Genomic DNA, 19,411 nt, shown 5'->3' on the forward strand with positions numbered 1-19,411 from the left:
AAATCATAATTGTTATAGTGAATAACTAAATAAATTGGATGAGTGGATGGAAGATAAAAGAAAAATCTAAGCATCTATCATCGATTCATCGTCTACTAATTATTTGAGTGATCGTTGGAGGATTTTTTTGTATACTTTGGTAGACAAGGATCCCATAAAAACTTGTTTTGAGGAATGGGCCATACCTATTTGGATTTGGACATGCCAATTTGGACATATCACATATGTACATCTCACTTTCACCTGTAGGCGCCATACAAAATAAGGAATGAAACGTTTAATGTTCGACATTGCAAAAACATTCATGAGAACTGATCTCTTTTGGTTTTCCTATCTAAAAATTGTAATTGTAACTTAAAAGAAAAAACCTCATGTAAACACAAACGTAAAATTCACACACTTTCCTCCATATCTTGTATGATTGCATAGTTCTTTGGAATATTCTAATGACCATGTGGTTGTGTTGGAGACTTTAATTGAAACTTTGACTTCTATAAAACAAACATGGAACCAAACTCTGTAAGCTCTGTCCATACCCCAAAAGTTTAAGAAACCAACAACTTTTTATTAGATATGTTACAATGGATACCAAAACACCAAGACCACTCTCTCCCATGGGGAGATTTAAGTTTATATATAAACCACAGCCGAAGGAAGACAAAAAACAAACACAAGAGGAGGTGAAAAAGAAGACATTTCAATACCAAAAGAAAATAAAAATCGTTAGAGGGATATTTCACAAGGTGCGTGAAACGTTCTTCCACGACAAATAGCTTCAAGATTTTCTCCCGCGTACGAGCACAACGGTGAAACCTCAACACCTAGTTTATTGGTTACCAAAAAATTTCAAAATATATACAAGTAACAAAACTTGTCGAAAAAGAATTATGTCATTTTTTTGGAGTTTTACCAGTTGCATATAAAGGCACAGAATGTGTAAGAAATCCACCAGCTGCTATGACCCAGCGTGTGTGTAGTCTTAGTACGGAAAGCCTCGCACTTTCCGGTGTGTCAAAGTTCGACCCATTTGCATTCTTCACTGGTGCAAACTCTTCTTCTCTTAACACCTACACATTAATTGCTCAATCCAAGTTTTTCATATTTTTTATTTCTTTTGTGTAAATGAAAAGATAATAGTTTACCTCAAAGAGTGCGGTTGAAGGAGCATAAGGAAACGAATCGAAAATGAATTGTTCTAGTTTCAGTCCCATTGTGTATCCATTCATAGACGGTATCTTCTTCTCTGCCAAATGGTAGCTGCCCGAAAAAAAAAAACAAATTTAACACACACATAATATAACATTCTGATATGTTGAGTTTGTGGAGCTTACACGCTGTCTTTTTCTAGGCCGGTCGCTACTTGATTTAGAAAGTCTAACGTGAACATGTGTAAGCACACCTGGTGACAAAGATGTGAATCAAAAATGTTTTTTCATATATAAGCTTTTTGCAATTTGGGCTGAGTTGTGAAGAAAGATGGTGTTTACGTTACTCCAGCAATATTGAAGACGTCCTGTTCGTTGATTAATAGCAGAAGCCATTGGCTGATCTAGCTCACTGTACTCAACTACAGTCAACGGTCCACCTTTTCCTCTTCTAACAAATACTCCAACCTGTTCTTGAGGGTATGCCTGTTATTATCATACACGCAACATTTGCATCATCAAGAAAAATTATTGACCACATAAAATGTGTGATCTTAGATACCTTCCGCACAACTTTTGCAGCAGAAGCAGCGCCTTTGTCGATAAAGTATCCTAGGAAAGTAGGATCAGCTACTCGAACCTGCTTTCCAAGATTCACCATTATATCCGAGTTAAGCAAATATATAAGGAGTCAAGAAGATTATACAAGAAAACTAACCAAAACATTGTCGACGCCATAGCAATCTACATATTTGATTCCCCTAGAAGCCATATCCTCTAATAACCTTGAAGACTTAAGAGCTGTAAAATCTCGGATTAGATTCAGCAAAACGAAGAAACTGTATTATAGTAAACGATCATAATCAAGTTTACCAGCATAGACTCCCCCGTTACCATCTGGAGCTTTAGCTAGCTGATAATACGTAAATCAACTCATAAAGACTTAAGTTACTAACCAAACATAAAACTTAAAGAGACTGGACTAGTTATAATATGGTACATACACTGAAAGGTGTCTCCATGATAAACTTCCCATCCTTTGAAATGCAAGGCAAAGTACCTTGTTGGAAGAAACTAATCTGTAGTAAAGTGATCAACACTTTTGGTCAGACACAAAAGGGATCAGTGTGAAGGAACATGTCTGTCTAACAACTAAGAAGCATCGTACTTGATCTGGTTCAAGGCCAAAGTACTTGTGACTTGAGAAATACTTTCGTGTCGCCTCATCAGTAAATGGACTAGTCATAATATACCAGTGTATTGTTACTGGCCGAGTTGGACCTGAAGATAGACAATTATTTTAGTAAAAGGAGTGTCAAAATATGGTAAAATGATACAAAATACATTGGAATGTAGAAGAGGAAGGCATGAGTCTCACCACCTTCACTCACTACTTGAGCAGCAAGTCTTTGGACACACAAGATTCTCTCTGCTTGAATCTGAAAGAGCGACTTCCCTGACGGTAGTCCAATATCTGAGATGGAATTTTAAGTAAATTAACTACCATGTTAAGTAACCTGAGCCCTATTCAGAGCATGACAAAAGATATCAGAATTCTAAAGCATAATATCCGTACAACTAAGAGGTGCATTCTAAGGAAGAAAATTATTTCTATTGCTCTGTCTTTTCCAAGCAATGTTACTGTAAAGGAGATTAGGGAGAAGAAAAGCAGAAAGAAAATGAGAAAGTACTCACTGAAACATCCTTTGGGATCTGAAATTCCAAGCCTTGTTCCCTGTCATTAGTTTCATAATCAAATCATTTTCATTAGCAGATCTCTTGACAAATGTACTACAATGTGGCCAACAAAAGTTAGCTGGAATCTACTAAAAGCGGAGTAGTATTCTTTCCTTTCAACATCATTCATTTTCCTTTGTACAGTACGAGAGAGAAGAGTACAAAGAATAAACATCTGCTCAAGTTATGTAATGAAGTAATTTCCAAGCAACTCAAATGTTTTAAATCCGAATTTTTATAACCTTCCTTACATCACACGGAACACAGCAACTTACTTAAGGTATTATATTAAAGTTACGGAATCCTATAAATAGCATCTTTTCAGATCACATGGATCACTCATGATCCTTTTTCAATTTCTTATATTCCTCCTAGAAATCGCCATTAACTCAACTTACCCAAAATAAAATTAAGAAGACCCACCGACACTGATTTGTTTCTAAATAATCATATGATTGCCACTATAATAACCCTTCTCCGTTTCAGATTATAGCAATTATTATAAAGCAAAGATCGCATTAAAACCGTATCATCTACTAATCCCTTTTAGGTAGGTAAGCATTATTCGAAAACCCATCAAGAAGAGAATCATTTAGGCACTATCATTAGCTACTTGATTATAAAATTGGTTAATTAGCATCAACTTAACACAGAAGATTAAGACAAAAGTAATTATATACCTGTCCACCAGACAAAAGCACAACTCCTAATTTGCCTTCATAGATAGTCTTTAATCCCATCTTCCACCATTTCTGTCTGTCTTCCATCGTTCTTCCATCTACCGTAGAGACCCAGTTCTCCGGCACTGGCTCGATCGCCGCCACTGGCAAACCTAATAACCAACAAGAAACTGATGAAAAGACAATGCATGTAACGTAGAGACTTAAATGACATTTTGACGGAAACCTACCTTGAGAGTGAAGTGAGCATCTGATGATCCGATCTATTCTTGGAAGATCCAAGTTCTGGAAATAGCCAAAATCAAGAACCAGTTAAAAAATAGTATAACTGATAGTCTTGAATCTGAGAGTGAATCTAAAGGAGAAGACACCTCGATATCTCTGACGAGGAAATCTCGCTCGTCTGGTGAGAGCTCATCCAAAAGAGCGAAAACATCTTCTTGTCCATAATCTTTCAATCTCTCAACCAATGCTTGACGCGGCGAATTCACCCGAGGAGGAGATACCATCTCCGTCGTCGTCGCCGCCGCTGCAGCACCATTGTCTCTCTCCATCGACGCTGCTCCCATCTCTCTCTCTCTAGATCTCTGGAAGGTTAAGAATCAAATGTTATGCGGGTTTGAGACGTTTGGTCTGTTTTTTTAGTTCTCGGAAGGTGAGGAGAGGAGAGGGGTTGTTATAACACAAAGCCAGGAACAGTGGCGAAGAATATCAAATCAACGTGTAACAACTGGAGTTCCTAAATGACATATTTGCCCTTTTTGTGTCTCATGCATTCTGTCAGAGTCCTCCGACAGTTTGTTGGCGAGCCCCTCTGGCTTACCTAGAGGGTTTCAGATTTCGTTTTGTAAAAATTTGTTCTAATTATTTATTCTTCTTACTCAGATCCACATTTCCGAATATAATAAAATAAATATACATTTTGTACCCGTCTACATTTTGTTTGATAATTTTAAATGAAAATATTACGCTATAATAAAAATTCACTATTTTTTAACAGTTGAATAAAATTACTCTCTAATATATATCAATACTATTAAATTAGGAACATGACCAGTTGATACATGTTGTGTCCAACTTAAAATATAACTGTATCTAAAATATAACTGCATAAAGTAAACTATAATTGCATCTAAAATATAACTGCTCCACATTCAATAACCACTAAAAATCCTATTTTAAAGGGATACGAATATGTCAAAATATAGATTAATATATTACGTCCAATGAACTAGAACTAAAATGTATTAATATACGTATGTTGACAAAACAAAACACATATGTATACGTATATACATAACATTGGTGTTTTTGATTTAGCTAAATTATTAATTAATACCTTGATTCAAGTCTAAGTAAATATGTTCTTTATTTAATAGATGTTCGTTCCAATTAAAACATAAAATAATAGTTTAGATATGTATATATTTTATGTTTAAAAAATATTTAGAAAATATTTAACTGTAGTTTCTATATTTTTATTTTCATTTGAGATACAAAATATCAAAAATAATTTAGATTATTTAAATATTTTTGTAACAAGTTAAGATTGATAACATCTAACAAAAAACACCAAGACTTAAAAATTAATTAATATTTATTTGTGTAATGTGAATAATAAAATTAAACTTAAAATCCAAAGCAAACCAAAAGTAAAACATTATTAATAAACTTTCGATAACAAAACTGAAAAACCTGACTTCTTTATCAAAAATTATACAAAACAGATTTTTAAAACATAACTAAAAACTAAAAAGTTAAAATTTATTTGTTGGTTCAACTAGTGGTTTAACCGGATTCCGGGTTTTAGTGATTTTTTGCCAGTTTATTGGGTTTTTAAATATCAAGACTTAAAAATTCATAAATATTTTTATGTGTAATGTGAATCATAAAATTAAACTTCAAATCCAATTAAACCATAAGTAAAACACTGTTAATAAATTTTTGATAACAAAACTGAAAAACCGAACTTCTTCATTAAAAATTATACAAATCAGATTTTAAAAACATAATTAAAAACTAAAAAGAAGAAGTAAACGTTATCTATTGATTCAACCAGTGATTCAACTTAACCGAGTTTCGGGGTTTAGTGTTTTTTTTGCCAATTTTATTGGATTTTTAGATATTGTTTTTTCCACAAAACTCAAACCAGATTTATCTTAGGTCACAAGGTTTACCGGTTCAACCGTAGATTCGGGTCGAATTTCAAAACATTGAGTATGAGACTTTAATTTTCGGATCAAGTTTTCTGATACGAATATTGTTGACTAATTATGTTAGGTAACTATTAAAAAAATATAATATGTTGCAAACTTTAAAAATAAAGTTTAAAAATAGTTTCTGAAATATATATGGCACAAGTATATATTATACAACTTGACATATTTAATATAGTTACCAAAAATTAAATTAAATTAAATTAAATTAATATTAGTTACAAATATAGTTACAAAAACACAAATATAAAAATTTAAAATTTTCAAAAAAAATTAAAACAAAAATTATACCCGCCCTTTCAAAGGGTGGGTCAGAATCTAGTATTGTTTTAAATCACAATTGTTCATTAATTGAAACTGAAAAAAAGAGATCTCTTTTCGAAATTTATTATGATGAAAGTAAATTCCGAGCGCTACGTGAGAATCTTTCTAGTTAAAATGGACGTTATTTTGTGAGATTCTACAAACATATTAATGATATTTATAATTTGTGGATTCATACATGTGAACTTATTTGGTTTTGTATATCCATTCTCTTTATTTTTTTTTGGATCAAACTATACCCATTCTTTTTTTCTTAAATACATCGAGTGATATGTGAATCACCGACATGACGTTGGAACTTTTAAATGCGTGATGGACAAACAATTTGTTAAATTGTTTGGGGAACTGCGTCCTGATTATTGAAATTTGGAGCAATCGTATGGGTGGGTTGGAGATATCATCTTCGGTTTCTTTTAAGAGGCTAAAGACATTATCATTTGCGAGTTCTTAAAAAATATCTTAAGTTTATCCTGACAATTATAATTTTTTTTAAAAAGAAACTAGAACATTTCTTGCTGAAAGATTTGGGCTAGTTTTTATTTTTTAAAGAAAACTTATTCCATACTTGTTACTTTTTTGAACATCATACTATGGTACCTTTTAATGATTAACGATAATTCGCGCGCATGCACATAATGAGTTTTTATATTAATATTTTTTATTAAATAGTTTTAACATTTTGCAACACTACAATCTTTATCGGTTGTAAAATAACGAATACAAATGTTGGTCTCTTAAATGTATCATCGTTGTTGAAGAGTTAACGTATTACATGTCATTTTAATTATTTTTAAGACTTCATATGCACAAAAGAAAATTAAGTTTTGTGACGGACACAAATCACAAAAACTATATATAGGCAACATTGATTGTAAAATGGCGAAAGAAGATTAATTTTCTGCTCTCAATTTGCTTAATATTGACTCTTAATAAGTGATTTTATTTTTACTTCTATAAAATTGTGTTTTCGTTCTTGTTTCTGTTTCACTGATATGAATTTTGTTTCTTTTTATATTTTTTTCTGTGAATTCAGTGAATTACATAAGTGAAAGATGAACATCTGTAAAAATTAGTTTCACTCCAGATACATATATTATAATCAAACTTTTGAAGAAAATCACCGGTAAACTCTATTTAGAGGTTAGTGTTAAAATCTAATATATCAAGCTGTTATATAATATAAGTGCATACTCGAAATATAAATGTATGTCTAGTATATATTCACCCGTTCGGTCTAAACACTATCTAATTCTAGAACAATAAAATAAATTACTTATTTTATTAACCTACACTTTTGAATTTTAGTTACTTAAGAGAATACCGATAAAAAAATATATAATACTTTACCATTTTAGTATATGTAAACTATGTATAAAGTAAGAACTGTTTGATTTATTAAATGATAAATCACAAAACTTATATTAAATAGTTCAAATCTCTCATTCTTACAATTACAATAGCTAGAGAGGGTATTAGGGAGAAACAAATATTAGACGAATGATCAAATCTCTCTTTCTGCAAACAAACTCAAAAGGAGGTGATTGAATCTTGTCATGATATTTCATTAGAAGTTTTTAGGAATAAAAATCAAGACTAAAATATTTAATTAGAATGAAATAATATATGTATATATATAGTACTTTCAATATTAAAAATCACTTTGATTTGAAGAAGTGTATTTCTAGGATTGTCACGATCAAATAACATATTAGAAACCACGTATTTAAAAAATAATATGTATACATAAAGGTATATACATTAGAGTAATCACATAAATCAAAACCAGTACTATTTGTTTATTTTAAATCATGTTTTTGGTATAAAAATCAAAACAATCATTTTATTTACTTTATATGGTATATAATTAAAATTTAATGATATTGACATAGATATATATGTAGTATATTTTAATATAAATATTTATTATTGACACTTTTTACTCATATGATTTTACTAACATTTGTATATTTACTATAACAAAAAAATTAAACAGATAATCACAAAACTTTTAATGTGAGATTTATCAATACAAAGTTACAAAATATTAAGATCTCAATCATTTTCAATGCAAATTTTGAAATTAACATATTTTATATATTTTATATAGTATATAATTTAATTTAAATGATATATATATATATATATATAATATGAATCTCTATTAATAAAAGCATTGATATTTGTATCTTGCTTGAACAGAAAAAAAAGTGAAACCATTGATCACAAAATTTTCAGTGTTGGACTTCTTTTAACATTTTTAATAATTTATAGCCGTTTTAAAAAATTCAAAATATAACATATAAGAAAAAATCTATTTTTTAATAATATAAAATTAAACAAAAAAGAGAGAGGATAAAAAATTGTTATCAAATATATATTATTTATAATCATTTATTGTCGTATATATGTTAATTATATTAGGCAATTCCGTAACTTTTATTTAAGAAAAGAATTGAAAATATTATTTTTACACTACTAATCAATTTGATAGTTGGTTTAATAAAAAATATAACCTATACTTGCATGGATTAATTTATTTTCTAAGGATTCTAAAAATCATCCTAGTGGTGATAGATAACTACGAAAACATGTTGTAATGCTCCAGGATTAATATATACGAGTTTTTATTAGGTGTATAGTTTTTGCTGGTTGAAGTATAATTTAAGATATTTTTTTCTTCCCAATAAATTATCTCTTTAAGATTGTTAGGATAATGTTCTATAAATGTTTTAAATGGTATAAAACCATGAGAATATCGCAAGATATTACTGGCCGCATATATTGTTGGGAAATTGTTTAAGATCGGTTTTTATGTTAATTTAATTGTTTAAAAAAGTTGCATACAGAAATAATGAAATAATTAATACTATTAACAATAAATGATAGTGGCATATTTTGTAAATACTTGTAAAACAGAAGGGGACCTAAAAAAAACCTTCATTTTTAATAGTATAGATATTAAATATACTATGAAAAAGTCAGTAAAATATATCTCACTAATGTTGATTCCTAATACATATATTAGGTATATAAAAATAAACTATAAACATAGTTACAAATTGCAAATCTAAAGGATAGCCTTTTGCTTTAAAAAAAAAAGAAAAAAAGGGAATTTGATGCTATAACCATAAAAATTATAATTCACAAAATAACCATATATATATATTTTTTTTTTTTGACAACGAACGGCCATTCTATTACTCAAAGAACTTGAGGTAGTTTGGATAACCAGACCGGAATAGAACAACCAATGTAACAAAGCTTCCTATAAAAGGATCTAGCAGACTTAGCTAACAAATCAGATATTCCATTTTGTGTTCGTAGGATGTGAGAGATCTTGAATTATGGAAAACATAGCTGGAGCGTCTTTATTGCCTCCAATTGAGTCGCAAAACTTGGCGAAGCTTGAGGTTCTCGTATCATTGCTATTAGGTCTTTGCAATCTGTTCTAGAGCTCTGACACGAGGAATGTAAAAACATGCTCTCCATTGGCCACCTCAGTGCCTCCACTTCCGAATGTAAAGCAGACTCCCTCCTACTTAAGTTGCGCATTCCCATAAGCTGGGTCTGTTCCAGGCTATCCTTCCAGACCCATCCGCAGCCACTAAACTGTGCCATGGAAGTCCATGATCAATCCACCATACATATATTATCCAAGCTTATGGCTTGGAGTTCCTCATTATGAAGCTCTTGTGGGGTATCCGGTACCCTCTCATTTGCATTAAACCAAGCCTGTCATTCACTTTCAGCATATCTAACTAGCTCCGTAGGATCTCTGTCTATTTCCCTAAACAGTTTATCATTTCGGGTCTTCCAGATATACAAAATTATCCAAGGATAAGGGTCCCCGTCAAGCTCTGGCACATCAGTGTTGTTCTTCCTCCAGAAAAGATAATCCATGTTGGCTTAAATACTGGTTAAAGGAAAGATGTTAGGAGCAGATGGTGTTGATGCTAGGGACCACACGTTCCTTTGCCTAAGAGTATCTCCAAAAATGACACCAAATTTAGTGTTGAAATTACATCAAATTTGATGATTCGGTATCATAATATTTTTGTCATCTCCAACAATGATACCAAATTTAACACCAAAAGTAATACTGTATCATTTGATGTTTTTATATTTTAAAATTTTATATTTTTATTATTTGTAATTGACGAATAATTTAATTATCACAATTAGATTATTATTTATATCTTTATTATTTGTAAGTGATACATGATAATAGTCATTTAGTGATTTATTTTGAATATAAAAATAAAATTTATTTAATTATTTGAAAATAATTTGAAAATATAAATATTTCTCCCTCTGTTCCTTATAGATCCATTTTTTAGAAAAACAATTTGTTTCAAAAAGATACATTTTTTACATTTTCAAGATATTAATTAATGAAAAATTATATTTTTCAAAAAATACAATTGTGTTTAATAAAATTTCATTGGTTAAAAGTTATTGGGAATAGTTAATTAAGAGAAACAATGTATTGGAAAATACAATTTTAAATTCTTTATTAATAAGTGTGAAAAAACTATAACATGGATCTTTTAGGAACGGAGGGAGTACAATATAGTTATGTTTAATTAAAAATTTGATAATGATTGAACTATATTATTAAATCAAACATAATAAAATATGCATTTTAAAGATTTTGTCTAATGCATAGTGTTACATCAAATTTGGTGAAATATTATCAATTTTAATGTTTTGTTGGAGATGAAATTACACCAAATTTGGTGTTACGGTGTCTTGGTGTAGATGGCCTTACGTCACTATTATTTCCATCTGTATCATCTCCATCATCTTTTATGTTCGTGTCTCTGTTGGTTAAAGTCATCATGATTTTTCTGATCAAAAGTCTTCATGAATTTAAGGTCAAAGAAATTCTAATCCAGAAGGTTTTATCTCAGATCCTTTAATTTAACATGTATCTATATACTTATAAAATTAACACTTTTTTAATTAAAAAAATTAACATGATATTTGTATTCAAATATTGTCAAGCTTAATTATATTATAACAAATAAAAGATTTTAAGCAAAACAAATATAGGTTTGTGTAAGGATAGTGGAGATCTGAGAAATACTTTTATGTCCAGATTTTAAAATTTTTTTTGTTGCGAACACTTCATAACTGAAGTGATTCACAAGTTTATGGGAAAAAAAATTACCAATATTTTTTGTTAACTTGTTTGCATTTATATATGGTTTGTGCAGTATTTGCTTCAAACCTCTGGTTTGTTGCAATGGTTGAGTTACCGGTGTTCGGGTTGTTCTGGCGTTCTTTCGCAAGTAGTTATGAAATGAGATATATTAGGATCTAACTGATACCTCTCAAAAGAATACGAGGAATGAGAACAAAATGAATGAAAAGAAAAAAAATGAGGAAAATATATTCTTTTATCAAAAATGTTAAGGATTTATAGGTAATAGACATTCGTTGTAAATGGTATAAATTGTAATGAATGATAAGGAATTAACTATTTTCACTCATTCCCTTGGTCACCATTTAGTTTTTTTGGTATTGGGTGGAACCATTTACTGGAAATGGATCATATTTCATTTTGGGACTGGTTTTGATTATATTGTCTCTTTTGTTTGGTCTGTGTTTTTTTCATGGTGATTTTTAATATGAATAGTCAATTTTGACTATACCTAAGATTTGTACTTTGTAGTTAAACCACGTTCAAAGGTAACTTAAGTAAAGTTAACTCGCAATAAAATTGATGAATGCAATTAAAGAAGAATACTTATTTAAACTATCAAAACAATTCTCATGTTGAAGTAGAGATGACAATTTGAAACCTGGACCGCTGGCCTGGTCCGTGAAGGATTGCTGCGGGGCGGATTTGGGCATGGGTTTCTATGCCCGAAAAGAAAGCGGGTCTCGCAAGTAAGTGTCATGCAGTATTGGGCTTTCAGCAGGATGGGCGTCACTTGGACCCACGGGATTGTAAAGACCCGCAGGATAGTAAGAACCGCAGGATAGTAAGAACCGCTTCACCGAAAGAATCTTTTATATTTTCACCTGAAAAAAGAAATGAGAGAGAGAGAACGACGATGGTGACTTGGCTTCTATCTTCACCAGCAACCTATGGAGCTCCGGTGATGGCGGTTCGATGGCCATCGAAGCTTCCGGTCTCTCATGCGTCTTTGATCTGATTCTTCTTCCGGTAATCCCTTCGTATTCCATCTGCAGAAGAGGACCTTCACCGACAACTCATATGAACTTTGTCGACTATTTCTTCTCCAACAACCTCCGATGAAGATTGCACTTTAGACGCCGATCTCCAAATCAGGTTGGTGTGTATATTTACTGCAATCTTTTGGATCTTCAGTTGCCGATCTCCAACATCAAGCAATCTTGGACTTGAAGTCATGTATATGGATCTTATATGTTTATACCATATGACAATGAGTGTCTAAAAAGAGCTTGGCTTGCTTATGATTATGATTGCTTTCTATTGCTATAGAAATCTTGATGCTTGGTTGACTTTTTTGTTCTGCAGATTTATCTTAGATCTCGAATTGCAATAGTTAAAACTTAATTGTTCTAGTCACTTGCATTATACGTTTTTGACTATTGTTTCTGGTGATTGTTGAGTTTGAGGTACACTTTATGTTTTGCAAATTTATCTTTTTAATAGTCGCTTGCACTATTTTGATCACTATTACAGGAAAAGCACTACTTTGATCACTATTACAGGAAATCATTGCTCAAGCTGATAGAGAAGATCATAGAACTCAAAAACCTTGAAGACGTATATGGTTCCAAACTCAACTTACGAATATATTTTTACTGCAATTCTTCAGAGACCCGCTGGAACTGAAGACGCTGCGGAACGGAAGACGAGCAAACCTGTTTGCCATCTCTAGGTCGAAGGTATTAGAAATGGGTCGGCTATTGTTGAAACTGAACATCTAATGTCATCAGTTATATTTGCCTTTGATGTTTTCTGGTATAGAAAAACCACTAATTTTTATCATTGTTTTGTTATATTCTTGATGTAATATGTTTTAAATCAGTGTTAGAAAAACAAAAACAAGCAATCACAGTCTTGTAATTAAGACCTAAGTTAATAGTATTAAGCAATACTCCAATTTCTAATCAATGCATGTTAATAAGTATTTGAGCTCATGGCTTTTATAAAATGTAAAAGTAAATTGGATGATCAAATAATACTGATTACTGTTTGCACAAATATATTTTTTCAAAATATGTAAAATCCAAAGTGGGGTGCTTCCTTGTTCGGTAATTTGAAACCTTACAAAATATAAATTTGATTATTCCATATCTAAACTATCAAAACTGAAGTACATTTAGTATTTAATCCTGATTTTTCTTAAATAATTACATGCCATTGTCTTAATAATAACTATCTATCTAAAACAGTTTTCTATTATTTTTTAAAAGACGTAACCATTTTTAACGTGACTTCCGGATGGTTCTCTTTCACTATGTTTAAAATAGATATTGATGTAGTAATTGATTCCAGAGCAAGGAATTTCTTTGTTGTGATGGTTCTCTATATACATTAGGTCGTTTGTCTGCGCTAAGCGCGGATTATTGCTACATAAAAACTTAAGTTTTAAATTGTTGTTCGAATATTAAATATTATAAAATGAGTTTTAGTTAATATCAAATGTTTAGCTTTTGCAATAGTATAATATGGGTAAATGAGATGTTTTGTTGTTGAAGTGTTGTTTGTTATGGAAAGCTTTTTTTGGTTGTAGGATGCTAAGTTAAGTGTTAACTTCATGTGTGATAACTTTTTTTGTTCCTTTTTACGAAGCTTTGATGATTTTAGTGGAGTTCAAAATATTCGTTGTTGAGGCGATCAGTAGTTAAGTTGTAATTTTGAAACAAATAATTGAATTGTATTTGATATAATTCTTTAAAATGAGCTGTGTTGATGTTCTGGATAGAAAATTAGATCATTGTTGATCAACATTAATTTTCTGTGTCAAAATGATTGACATTTTAACATTTATTATTTTATGTGTCGTAAACCAACAACGACCTCCATTTTTACAGCATCAAATAAGAAGATAAACCCATTTTAATTGCTATCTATATCACTTAGTTTTGAGTTAATTGTAAAAAGAGTGAAATTAAAATAAATACATATTTTTTAATCATTTAATTAATTTTTTATATTTATATTATATGAATTTTTTTTATTACGCCCTTAATCCACAAATATAATTTTTCATTTGTTCACACATATTAAAATTATAATAAATTTTCTATAATGAATTCAGTAATTTCTATAATTATAGTAACTAAATGTATAAAATATTAAGTTAATTCATTTTAGTTAAGAGTATGACTTGTTTGCATAAAAATATTTAACTATAATTTTTCGCATAAGTACTACATTTTGCGACATTTATTTAAAATGTTTACTTAAATAAATTTATTACATTATCTTAAATTAAATATAATTTTGTATTTGGTAAAAAAGTTCATAGTTTAATTATCTTAATCTATCTATTTTGTGTAATGTATTTAACAGTTTTTGACTGTATATGTGTTTTATAAAACAGTATGAGTAGACATCCTGATATAAAACCATAGACATATTATTTGAAATTTGCTGAAACGAAATTATTATTTTTACTTAAACACAAACATTCCAAAAAACCACAAAACATTAAGAGGGTGAATACATATGAGAAAATTCTATTAATTTCACAAGGAGAAAACCGAAGTGGTAAGGAGATGATCATTTTTTGGGGATTTTTATTTTAATGGCAATCTAACGGTGTCATACGCTATTGATGCTAGCTAGCTAGACGGTTTTGGGGTGGGAAATCAATTTTCGGCTGTCCAAACACACTCTCTTATGTAAGCCTGAATATCCAATGACTTTACCAGATCATCCAAGTAAGAAAATAAGTCTCCTGCAGGGGCTAACTAACCAAACCAGTCCAGTCACAAAAAAAAAAAAACCAAAAACAAAATTAGCAAAAGATAAAGATATAGACCTCAAATGTTAAGATTTTGTTTATTTATTAAGAAAACTGTCATTTGCTTGTAGGACCGTAAGTCACTGAAGACACTCATGTATTGTCATGCATTCATTGCATGGCAAGATCAATTGAAGTTAGGAGGAAGAAAGATAAACGACATTATTAAAGAGATAGGAGCACTTTACCAGATTACTAAGACCTTTGTAAGGTTCATCTTCAGTGCAGATAATGTTTGAAGCATATAACTCTTTGAACCTCTGAAAACTTAAGAGAGCATTGAAGAGTAGAAGTCTACCAATGTGCTCTATTGTATTGAATCCATTGTTGGAACACTGTTTTGACCCTATAACAAAGCGTATAATAGAGTGCATGTATAGGTATGCATATATACCAAGTCAGAACCATGAAAATATCAATCAACGCACTCCAAGCTTTTGAAAAAATTAAATTTTCAAAACTAATACGGTATTTATAAGGATGAAAAATCATGAGACAACTTCAGAAAAAAATTAATAATCAGGAGACTAACCCTAAGCAGAGGACCAGATCCCAACTTCAAATCTCTTAAGGAAATTTTTAATCTCTTGAGCAGGCGGCCCTTATACACCAATAAACAACAAAAATACCCAATTAAGCTAGTAAGAGAAAAAAGAAAATAAAAACGTACTAGTGACATCTACTTTTAGTCGCATATATAAACAAAAGAAAAACCTAATAGAAGAGGTAGTTGTTTTAATTTTTTAGTTTAAAGAAAGAAAGGTTATGATATAACACTGAAGAATGGCTTGACATCTTATTATGATGCGCTCATGTGAACTAACTAGTTAATACTTAATACAAACATGATGTTGTATTGGCTTACTTTATCTTTGCAGCTTCTGATGCCAAGTTTGCAGAACTTTTCTTAATACCTGCGATGTTGAAATGGGTTTGGTGTTCCCCTATTCAAGTTGGTGAAGGAGATTATGAGAAACAAAGTAAGCAGGCTTTATTCTGTATTCTTGCGCTGTACCAAGCACACTATTCAATCACCGAACATAAGTTTTGCAAAGATAGGGAATGCAAATTTACCTTCAGACTCAAGTGTCGGAGCCTCTATTTCTACGTTTAGCTTCAGCTTGCATTCCATAGCAACCGTGAGGAGGCATGATATCCCCTGGCTACACAACATACTTAGAAACAGGCAAGCAAGTAAAGTCAGCCAAAGAGTCGAGCAGAATATGACTGACTTTTCTCGTAAAAGGCACTGAAGACCCCAATGTTTTACAGCAAAATTGATGGCATGTTGCAAGAAAGATTATGTGTCAAAATTATCATATCCTTTTGTGTTTATACTGTTATTCAATGCATAAACTGTATTCTCCATCTGCATTTTTCAAACTTAAACTCAAACCTAGCAATGGCTAAAAGAGCCCAAAAATGCGAACAAACTGCAATCCTTGTACTAACATGACATCATAGAACCTCTGAGCATTTGTTAAAAACGACTGCAGACCCAAATTAGACTAATTTGTGAATAACATGACTTCAAAATTGAGTTTATTACAATGTGGTGAAAGGGTGAGACACTTATATCAGTGCTTATTATGGATGAAAAAAACTTCATTAGATATATAAAACACTGAAGCGACATATCCAAAGAAAATATTAGACACAAACGTGAGAATCGATCAGAAACGAACCAGTGGAGAAAGGACATAGTCAAAGCCGTTAGTGGAGATGGATGAGGAGAGAAGAGATGGAACATTGTAGGGAAATCAGTCTCAACGCAGTATGGCCTGGCTTTTGAAGCGACTTATGTTTATGTTTTTAGGTGGTGGTTTGAGGGTTATTGGAGATCTGAAAGGCGGCATCAACGACTAGTAAGAGAAGAGGGAAATCAGAGACTGATTGTCGAGGCAAAACGTTTTGGCTGAAACTTGTGCTTATTACAATCACTACCAAAACGTTTTCCAGAGAACATAAAGAAGAAGGAAAACCAATCGATCAAGTTTTTAGTGAATACAATTGAAGTCAATATTGTTTCAATTTTTAACCTAAATGACATGGCTAGTTAAGGATCTCTAATTGGCTAATTTTTTTGAGGACGTGGACACTCTATCTTTTAAGTATTATGCCTTTTTAGTATTTTTAGATTAACTCACTACATGTGTAACAATATAGTTTACATAATATACTAGGTGGACTGTCCGCACGCATGTGCGAGCATTAACATTAATATTATATTGATATTATATTTACAACTACATAATACTTATGTTACATGTATATGGTTAATATGAAAGATTCGATGTTACATATTGATATTTATACTATGTTCATATGAACAAAGAATACATTATAACGTTTAGAAAATGATCACATTTACCATTAAAATGAAAAAAAAATCAAAATATTGTAATAGGAGGATAAATTTTCAAAATGCATTTTATAAATTAATGTATAAGCTTCTATAAATGACATAGAACCTCTTATAATAATTTAAAACGTCTGATTTTTATAAATGTATTTATAATTTTATAAATGATTTATAAAGTATGCATTGAATTATTAGACATTAATAGTTATTATGATACTTTATATACAAATATAATTCTTTTTATACGAATATAAAATCATTATATCAATTCAAATAAACACTTTTGTTTATTATTTTATGTAATTTATAAATATATAAAAAAAATTGATTGCATTATTACTCTTTCATAGTTTCAACAATTAGTTACCATAAATAATTATTTCTAATATTATATAGATTATTTGGAAAGTGGTAATTGAATTATCATTTCCTTTTAGATATAACTATAATAAAGAAAATTAAAAATCATCGGTCAATCAAATTATAACAATTTGAAGAGTTCATTTATGATCAACACGTAATAAAAAATCACTTATGTGACTTCTCAATCAATATATAGTAGGATTTATAATTTTACAAATAATTTATAACATTATATAAATAATTTTAAAATTTTGATAAATTTATTCTGTAAACAACGATAAATAATTTAAAAATCATATTAATAAACATATTTTGGATTTTGTAATATTTAAAATAGTTATTATATAATTAGATTCGAATACAATTCATCAAGTAGAGTATAAAACTATTATAATTATCTTATATAAAAATTCGTTCATTATATTTTATAGTTTATAAATATTAAAAGTAAAAAATATAACATTATTAACCTTTCTATAATTTCGAGATTTAGTTGCCATAAATTGTTATTTGTAATATTCTTTAGATTATATGGCAAGTGATGTTAAATGCTTTTAGACTTACCTTAAATTTTTAGATCTAATTTAAATAAATAAAAATTAAAAACAATCGACCAATCAAATTATAACAATTTTTTTGAAACTCCACCTATGAGCGACACGTCACCAGATCTCAATAAAGTGACTTCTCTTTTAATATATATAGAGGGATTGACCAAAACGAGTTATTTAGTTTTCTGTGTACATTGACTCATTGACATTTTATTGTTTTCACATCCAAAATCGAGATCAAAATAGTTTATAAAAACCATTTTTGTTTATTTATTACATATAAAATAATTAAAAAAATCGTAAGTTTCAGTAGACAATCGGTCTGTATATTACACAGATTTATTAATAAATCAAGCCTAATTAGATATCAAAATATAAATTAACAAATTGTTCAAACAGCCTAAAATATGGAAAACCAATTTAAATTCCTAATATATTCCTAAAATTTATATGATTGGCTAAGGAAGCAAACAAATCAAATAACTTGTATATATATTAGGCATGATTCACTCCTATACAAACTTCCTTTTTATAAATCTTTAAATATATATATATATATATATATATTAGATGATAATCCGCACCTTGCGTGGAGTGAATTTTAAAAATATGTTGCATTTAAATAGTACAAACAATACATATTTTCTTATCAACAACCTTTCTTTTTTACATTTGATTAGGGATGGACATTCGGATACCAATTTGGTTCGGTTAGGTTATGTTCCGTCCGGATCTTTGTGGGTTCGAATCTTTGCAGGTTCGGTTTGGGTTTAGTTTCAGATAACCCATTTAGTTTAAAAAAAATTAAAGTTCATATATACTTTAAATTTCTCAAAACCTAAAAATAAAAATAATATATAACATATATATTTGAATAATGTGTACCAAAATACTTAAACTTAACATAAAAATTGGTTTAGTAATTTATAGTTGTTTTAAAAATTAAAAATATAACATATAAGAAAAAAATCTAAAATGTTTAATTATATGCTTAATTTGATTGTTTAATTTATTTTAATTTTGTAAATTAAACAAAAAAGTATGGAGGATAACAAAATTGTTAT

The 19,411-nt window shown here is 29.8% G+C and overlaps 1 protein-coding gene and 1 long non-coding RNA gene across 4 annotated transcripts; one reads left to right on the forward strand and one right to left on the reverse strand.

The window, feature by feature from the left end:
- Window positions 1–544: 544 nt before the first annotated feature.
- On the reverse strand, window positions 545–4,359 carry LOC106394693 (UDP-N-acetylglucosamine diphosphorylase 1). Of its 3 annotated transcripts, none has more exons than XM_013835264.3 (15): window positions 3,934–4,359; window positions 3,793–3,847; window positions 3,563–3,714; window positions 2,841–2,880; window positions 2,524–2,619; window positions 2,314–2,426; window positions 2,150–2,224; window positions 2,019–2,058; window positions 1,864–1,946; window positions 1,708–1,785; window positions 1,488–1,613; window positions 1,332–1,399; window positions 1,143–1,257; window positions 911–1,067; window positions 545–821 (listed from the first exon to the last, which is right to left on the reverse strand). In XM_013835264.3, exons 1-15 carry the CDS (start codon window positions 4,129–4,131, stop codon window positions 724–726), a joined length of 1,494 nt encoding a protein of 497 aa, XP_013690718.1. In that variant the 5' UTR covers window positions 4,132–4,359; the 3' UTR covers window positions 545–723. The 3 variants fall into 3 exon arrangements, with proteins under 3 accessions (XP_013690718.1, XP_013690715.1, XP_013690717.1); XM_013835261.3 differs by having other exon boundaries at window positions 1,488–1,631; window positions 3,934–4,296; XM_013835263.3 differs by having other exon boundaries at window positions 1,488–1,631; window positions 2,527–2,619; window positions 3,934–4,289.
- Window positions 4,360–9,738: 5,379 nt separating this feature from the next.
- LOC106394757 lies at window positions 9,739–13,213 on the forward strand. The gene is made up of 2 exons (XR_001278991.3): window positions 9,739–12,400; window positions 12,779–13,213. It is a non-coding gene; the product is annotated as an uncharacterized LOC106394757 (long non-coding RNA).
- Window positions 13,214–19,411: the final 6,198 nt, after the last annotated feature.

This window comes from Brassica napus, chromosome A8 (assembly GCF_020379485.1).
Source record: "Brassica napus cultivar Da-Ae chromosome A8, Da-Ae, whole genome shotgun sequence".
NCBI classification, from domain to species: Eukaryota; Viridiplantae; Streptophyta; class Magnoliopsida; order Brassicales; family Brassicaceae; genus Brassica; species Brassica napus.